General features: G+C 29.7%; 1 protein-coding gene and 1 long non-coding RNA gene across 2 annotated transcripts; one reads left to right on the forward strand and one right to left on the reverse strand.

The window, feature by feature from the left end:
• Positions 1-586: 586 nt before the first annotated feature.
• LOC126771903 (uncharacterized) lies at positions 587-2,607 on the reverse strand. The gene is made up of 3 exons (XR_007669577.1): positions 2,555-2,607; positions 1,700-1,815; positions 587-963 (listed from the first exon to the last, which is right to left on the reverse strand). It is a non-coding gene; the product is annotated as an uncharacterized LOC126771903 (long non-coding RNA).
• Positions 2,179-6,393, forward strand: LOC126771884 (troponin C). The gene is made up of 5 exons (XM_050492047.1): positions 2,179-2,348; positions 2,582-2,753; positions 4,359-4,461; positions 5,328-5,476; positions 6,115-6,393. Exons 1-5 carry the CDS (start codon positions 2,346-2,348, stop codon positions 6,141-6,143), a joined length of 456 nt encoding a protein of 151 aa, XP_050348004.1. The 5' UTR covers positions 2,179-2,345; the 3' UTR covers positions 6,144-6,393.
• Positions 6,394-8,128: the final 1,735 nt, after the last annotated feature.

The raw sequence follows: 8,128 nt of genomic DNA on the forward strand, positions 1-8,128 counted from the left end.
TATTTGTCATATCCAAGTATCTATATTTATAACAAAGTCAGTATGCCAAGGAAATAGAAACACTGAATGGAACTGAAAGCGATAGTCCGACTAATAGCCGCCCACAAACAGTTATATTGACGTTTGGGTCGATATAAATAAAGTGTATCTCAACATCTCGAATATAAATCAGAAATAGTTGGAGGATGTTAGAAGCCAAGTTATTCTGCATATCTCTTCTATTTGTAAATTGACTTAGGTGGCTTACAAACCAGCGTTCTAACATCTAACATCGGCTATCTAAACTAAACATAATCAATTCGATAAAATTTCAAACGATTCAAAATATAGGTAATAAATAATGTCATCAACAAAATGCGATTAGATCAATAAATCGGATAATGTTTCGAGCTATTTAGAGTAGAACTTTGTTTCTTTTTAAAATAGTTTTATTAGTCTACTTATTTACTTGATCATCTATCTTCTTGATCATTCTATGGTGATACATAATAAATAATATATTTATATTTTTCTTTATTTGCATTGAATTACAATTAAATGTGCCAGGAAATTAATATTTCTCGACAAACTAATATTGAATCAATTGTAACATAAAAAATTATAGTATGGCTTTGTTTAAGACAGTCCTTGTTTGTATAATAACATAAAATAAACTATAATATTATTTTTGGACTTTTCTAGAAGCAGATAATACCTCAAATGCCGACGACGCATAGGCAATGCCCCTGGCTTTGCAAATATCCATAATCATTGAACATCGGGTCACCCGAAAGCTCGCTTGCTCGTATAAAATCCACTCATTCTCCCACTAAACAGGAATATTATTTATACACATATTCCATGTTTAATAGATCGATGAGCACGTGTTATTAAAACCGCAACGGATATAACATCTTAAATTCCAAGGTTGGCAACGTATTGACGGTGTGGTGACCACTTACTAAAAGTGGCCTACTTACACATCTGAAAAAAAAACATCTTCGTTTACTCACTAAAAACAAAATTGAATATTATTTAAATACATACGTAATAATGATCTGTGTATTTGCCTGGCTGATAAAAAAAATTAAGCAGATGTAATCGTAAATGGCTACTAAATCTAACTGCTTTCATCTACATTTAAAAACATACGTCAATACCGTTTTTTAATCTTTTTGTTTCATTGTGAAGAGGGAAGTCCACGTGGGCGATAATCAGACGTAAACGTTCTTATTGTACCGCTCGTATGAGAAAACAAAAATTATAGCCGATCACCGACATTCTATATCTGCGCGAACGCCGCGTATAACCCGTTGCACGCGCCAGTGGTCGCAAATTAATGGCTCATAACGAAACGAATGTCCTAACTTTTCCAACTGTTTTATAATAGTTATATTAATGTAAGAACACAAATTTGGAACATATTTCGGGGTGAATTTAATTTTTTTAACAATACAAATTAAATTTAAAATCAAGCATAATACAATAAGTTTCACTTTTTTTATATGATGTATTATAATAATTATTAAATTGTTATTTCATATCCAGGTATAACCAAAATTTGCTTAAAATAGTTTGAGACGTCTGGCGCCTTGAGTCTGTCCTTCCAGCCATCTGTGACGTTGCCATGCGTAATATTTTCATTGGATTGTTGTGAATCGACGGCTGCTTCTAAGGAATTTCCTGTTCTTAATCGGGAAATTGCTTAATAAGCGCATACCTTTTGGTTTCTGGAACGTTTGAATCTGGATGTATGAGATCAATCTCACGTGTCCGATCAAGGATTTCGGCAACCGTTCATCAAACTCAATGAGCAATTAATTAAACAGTTTGTTCCTGCAATCAACATTTGAGTTCACAAGAAAAGCGAGCAAACATCTACACGCGTAAACGACTACATATGTACACTGTTCACAGGAATATTTCTGTACAGAATTCAAATTTCAGTGTGGAATACTAATAATTTAAACAATTAAAATACACAAGAAATATTTTATTGTGATGTAGAACAAAGTTTTATTTGAATTTAGAATCAGAAGATATAGTACGTTTTAATTTTAACAAAAACGAACCGATATAAAAATCGGAGCACACAAATTTAAACAACATGTCAGTAATTAAAGTAAAACAAATGCTATCATTTCCTGCAATATTTTCAACGACTGACGTATTAATACTGACGACGAATGAGAAACGTCATCAACACACTACAAGAGAAGACACTAGCTGATTTTTACTTATTTTTGTATTCCTTCGCCGGAGGAATGGTCTATAAATAAGGGTGGCACATGAATGTAAAATTCAGTGTAACAACACTCGCACTCGAATTCGGTTCTTGTTACAACTGCTAACACTTCTAAAACAATATGGTGAGGATTATAATCTTAGTGTTGCGTTTTCAATAGTGTCTAAGTGGAAATGTGCTTATTAATTATAAAAGTGATTTTGGTTTAATCGATGCTGACATCAGACTTTATTCGATAAATTAGATTTTTATTGAGACCATGTTTAGTTATTTTTTGTTTTTTTCACGTTCATGCTTCATTACATATATATATTGTTTTTATGTACATACAATACGCTTATCTCCTATTATTTGTAGGACACTGACGATGACCAAAAGATGGCCATGCTCCGCAAGGCCTTCCAAATGTTCGACACCACCAAGTCAGGATACATTGATGTCCTAAAGATCTCGACCATCCTTAATACAATGGGTCAACTCTTCGATGACTCTGAATTACAGGCTCTTATCGATGAAAATGACCCTGAAGGTAATATTTTAATATTATATTTCATTTTTACTTAAAAAAAAAAATTATAACACTTTGAAAGATTATTACGTTTAAAAAGTGGGAAATAGTACTGAGAGACATTTAAAATGTATTTGGGCTTCAATCATTTAGCTATTCATAATAATTTTGTTAAACAAAAAAAGTAACGACCTTAAAAACTGAATAAAAAATTTTAACGTGATAAAATCTCGTAACGATCCCTCATAAAATTACCTGACACTTCAAAATCGCGACATGGAACAATATGTAGTTTAATAACCTCGTAAAAATAACAAGGGGTATTAATCATTAAATCTGAAACAAGCCGTCGTTACGCGACGACATCTTCAAAGATACAGGAATATTTTTACACGCGGTCGTTATAATAAGTCTATTTTAGTTGCGACAAGATTTCGTTACCTATGAAATTCACACAAATATTTAGACGTTCAACTGCAATGATTCTTATTTTATAAATTTAGAATAATGATTCCAAAGATTAATAATAATGATATAATTTATTATTTTTGATTAACTTACGCAGTCGGACATGACATATGCTAAATGTTAAGCGTTTATTTATATGTTCATTGGTGATTTATTATCCGTCATATTATAATTAATATTTTAATTTTATGAAACAATATGTGAATGCGGTTTATTCTTTTTAATTAAATCTTTAATGTTAAAATTTGTTCCTTTAATAAATCAACATTTTAATTATTATTAAATATACAATATTCAGTCCTACTAGTTATATTATTGTAAATTAATACTGCAAGAATATTTTGTACTATTGATGACAGAATTGTCACCAATAGTACATAATATGCTTGTAACAACAAGATTTCGCCGCTCGAATCAAAACAAGAACGATACAAGCGCATACTAATTATCATGTTAAGAGTTTATCAATAAATCAAAATTATCGAATATTAAAGGATCAAGTATTCTTATTTAAGCTTAGAACCTTATCGATTCTCTCTTTATTTTTTAAATAATAAAATTAATTATTGACGTCTTGGTTTTAAATACGTCAAATGTATCTTTAATCTACCTTGTGTCAAATGTTCGCGTTACCTTTGTGTTTCGAGCTTATAATTATTTGAATAAGAAATTCTTTAGCTTAGATTTGTTTGTTGGCTAACTTCCAAGCTTTAAAAACAATTATTACGCTACCCACATGACAATATAGCTTAATGATATCTACATTTTAGTTCCTTGATATTATTACTCTTAACAAATTTTAGTTTTAATAGCTCTTACTGGAGAGAAGTAGCATATATTAGTGGACTTTATTTATGTTCTATCGAATTGTTTTCCACATAATTAATAAAATATAAAAAATCAAATATTGACGTGACTATACCGTGTGTTTGAAATGTTTATTCGAACGGAAACAATTAGAAAATCGGTTATCACTGTATTATCACTGTATTAGTATCGGTTATCAGTGTATTATCGGTGTATTGAAACATATATTTACCTTGAATATACGCGGATCTAGCGTAACATTGCCTTTTCCATTTATAATTAATATGACGTATATTAATATGACTGAACTGCCTTGTCGTCAAAAATTAAAATGATATATTTCTTCTTCAGGTACTGGCAAAATCAACTTCGATGGTTTTTGCAACATTGCATCCCACTTCTTAGAAGAGGAGGATGCTGAAGCCATGCAACAGGAACTGAAAGAAGCTTTCAGGTATACTATTAATATATTATGAACATACATATAAATTTTACTGTAAAAATATTATTTAATAAGATTTTCAAAGCCCGAAGGACCCGTGGTTTAAGAACGTGAATCTGAATCGGAGGCTGCGGGTTAAAATCGTAAGGGTCAGGCACCACTGATTTAGATAAATTCGTCTCATGCTCAGCGGAGAAGAAAAACATCGTGATGAAATTTAGATTGTTATTTTACTTTTACTTAAAAAAAAACTGAGTAACAAGCATGTTTATCAGAAAATCATCTATATTTATAAGAGTACATAACCACATTTTGTGTAATATAGTGCGTCTTTTATGATGACAATCCTTTAATCCGTTTTTCTTTTTATTTATAAATTTACAGATCGCTAAATCATCATAATATTAAATACTTTATGTTCATCTGATTCGATTTGACAGGAATTCACAGAATGACTATATTTAAAGAATTATTATAAAAATAATTTTTCATACAACATAAAGTACAATTAAAACATAAAGGAGTGCCTATTATTTAAAGAAAATCTTTGTTCAGTTCAAATATTAATATCTGCATTTATTTTTAGATCGTTAAAGTAATCGTAACAAACCAACAATTAATAAAACATTACATTTTACATTTTCAGATAGTTGTCATAACTATGTAAAGGAAAATGATATCATATTGAAACATGTTACAAATATACAAATACAAATTTTTAACTATGCTATCCGCATTTCTCGGTAAATAGTTAAAAATTTGTAACAAAGATAATACTCGACATTCGTAATAAACAAACGGCAAACGGAACATTCCATCGGATAATTTCCAACAATTGTTTTCGATCAATCAACTCACACAATATATTTTATTTTCAGATTGTATGACCGCGAAGGCAACGGTTATATCACAACATCAACCCTGAAGGAGATCCTCGCGGCTCTTGATGACAAACTCAGTAACGCCGACCTGGACGGCATTATTGCAGAAATTGACACTGACGGTTCCGGAACCGTTGACTTCGATGGTTTGTATAAACTTATACAGCAATAACATATCTAGTACTATATTACTAAATAATGCAAGATAATCTCGCGAACTCTTATGGGACTTTCGATTTATATTTTACACATATTGTTCGTTTAGATATAACGTTTTATCTACGTTTTGTTTTTCGTAGTTTTTTACATAACTGTGGGTTATATAAATCCAACCGATATAATTATGCGTGATTTTTTTAGGGGTCCTGTCATTTTATAAGAAATAACAAAATGACAAACGACTGTGTTTTGTTCATGTTAAAAACTAATATTGGCAAAATTATAAATCATATTTTCTTCCTTATACAAACTATTTAATTTATAATAAATCCAATAACATCATTATATTATATAATTTGTCATACAAGTTATAATGTAAAAAAGTTAGTGTTAGTTAAATGATTATTTATAGAACGATATGTTCCTGAATAAGTTATTTGTCACCTGAATAGTTTCTGAAGTTTTGTGTAATTATCATCCGTCATAGACTTTTGTCAAACATTACGTACCTTGTTATTCATTATTGTTTATGATAACTTAACATTTTATAGATATATAACATGGCGTGATTTTAACTAATTTCTTAATATAATTAAAATATATAATTTATTTCAATTTGTTTCAGAATTCATGGAGATGATGACCGGCGACTAAGTCTTATACTTATAGAATTATTATACTTAGTTTTTTATATTGTACACTTATGAAATGTAAGACTTCATTAGTACAAACCAATGCGGTATTAGCAAAGCATGCATGGAAAGCCTTACTATGCACGTTAAATCTATCTTATAGATAGGTAAATAAAATTATAAATATTCGTTCGAATTAATTATTTCTTTAATAATTTAAATGTAACGGATTTGATACATATTGACAATTATATGCTAATATTTATAACGCATGAACAGTTTTATTTTTAATATCCTTTTAATATTATATTCTATAATTATATACTTAATACCAAACAAATATGACATAATAATAAAGATTGAAGATGTTTCTCGTTGGAATAGGTCAGTTGTTGTTTTATATGTCAAGGCCCGCAAGTAATAAACTGTACTATAATAGTAATGATGGATTTTAATTATTATTCAGTCAATTTATTTAATTGAGTTGCAGTAGTATATTTAAAACATAGATAATATAAAATCTCATTGAAAAGCTCGAAATTTGAGGGAAGAAATTTAAGAAAAACAATATATTAATGCTTTGAATGTTTTAATTATTTTTTACTCATTTTCAAATTTCTTTGATTGATAAAAGCAAACTTAAGCTCGTCGATAGCTACCAAACAAAAAATAAGAAAAAGAAAACCGGTAGACAAACAGAAGAGAAACCGGTACCAAATTACTTTGTTTTTCCTTATTTATACATAGATAATACTCTTACACAAGGAAGATACATGGTAAATATATTTTGTAAATACAATTATGTATACTGTCAGAAATTATGACCACGTGTGGTAGTGTTTGTTTACTATCAAGTATGAATCGCCCAACAGAATTAATTGGGAAGAGAAAAAATACGCGTCTGTAAAGCTTCAATAGACGTACGCCTATTAATTCGTTTTGAACTTGCGATCTTGCGTAACTCGTACTAACGTCCTTCTCGTTATACGAGTTGGTATTCATGAAATTAGAATGCTTTGATTTTTTTTTATTGTTGAATTCAAAACGTTTGATGTACACGTTTATGTTAAGCTAGTTTATGTTTATACTGGTTCACTTACCTTTGAAATTTGCTCAAGGAATTTAATGATAATTATTATTATATGTACTGTTCAGCGCACTATTATTTTCATTATTTGTGTAAGCAAATGATTAAAGGGTATTATATGTATATATATAATAATATAAGTTATAAAGACTTTTTTTAACAGTAATAGTGTTACAAGGTTGTGTGTAACTTAAATAATTTAATTTAATAATAATAATAACACTTATCAATTTCTGAATTCCTATTTTGGCTTTATTTACGAAAAAAATATTTAATATTATAATTTATAATTTTTTACTAGCTGTGAACTACCTTATAAATAAATTACTTCACCAGTGTGAGTCAAATGTGTCTGATGATGTGCGGTTCAAATGTGTCTGGTGATATGCGGTTCAAATGTGTCTGGTGATGTGCGGTTCAAATTTTGCAACTAAATTTGAAACTGTTCTACCTAATCTATTGAGTTATATATGGGAAAGGGTCACGTGAGGGAAAGTATGATGTAAAAAAGTATACCTATCTTGGGATTCAAGCCTGCCAAATTTTATCAAAATACTTCCTTGGCTTAGGCATGGAAGCATAACAGACATACAGAAAATACGTTCGCATATATAATATTTAAACTCTTAACAACTTCTCCCAACAACGAGATCTAAGTAATATCCCCTGTGTCTATAAATTTTTTAAAGAATACTAGCAATGCCCATTTTTGAGGAATTACTAATATTCCTATTTACCGCTCCAATTAAGTGGACAGCTTGTGTTAGGAGTGGGGACGACAGTAACGCTTTTATATAGCTAGGCTGCTAATTACATTAAAACGTATTTCTTTCTTAGTTTGGCAGTAGAATAACTGATAGTTCAGATGGACCTAATCAAGCCCTACCACGATCGAAAAAAAGGATGATGACCAGATTTCA

This window comes from Nymphalis io, chromosome 11, assembly GCF_905147045.1.
Source record: "Nymphalis io chromosome 11, ilAglIoxx1.1, whole genome shotgun sequence".
NCBI lineage: Eukaryota > Metazoa > Arthropoda > Insecta > Lepidoptera > Nymphalidae > Nymphalis > Nymphalis io.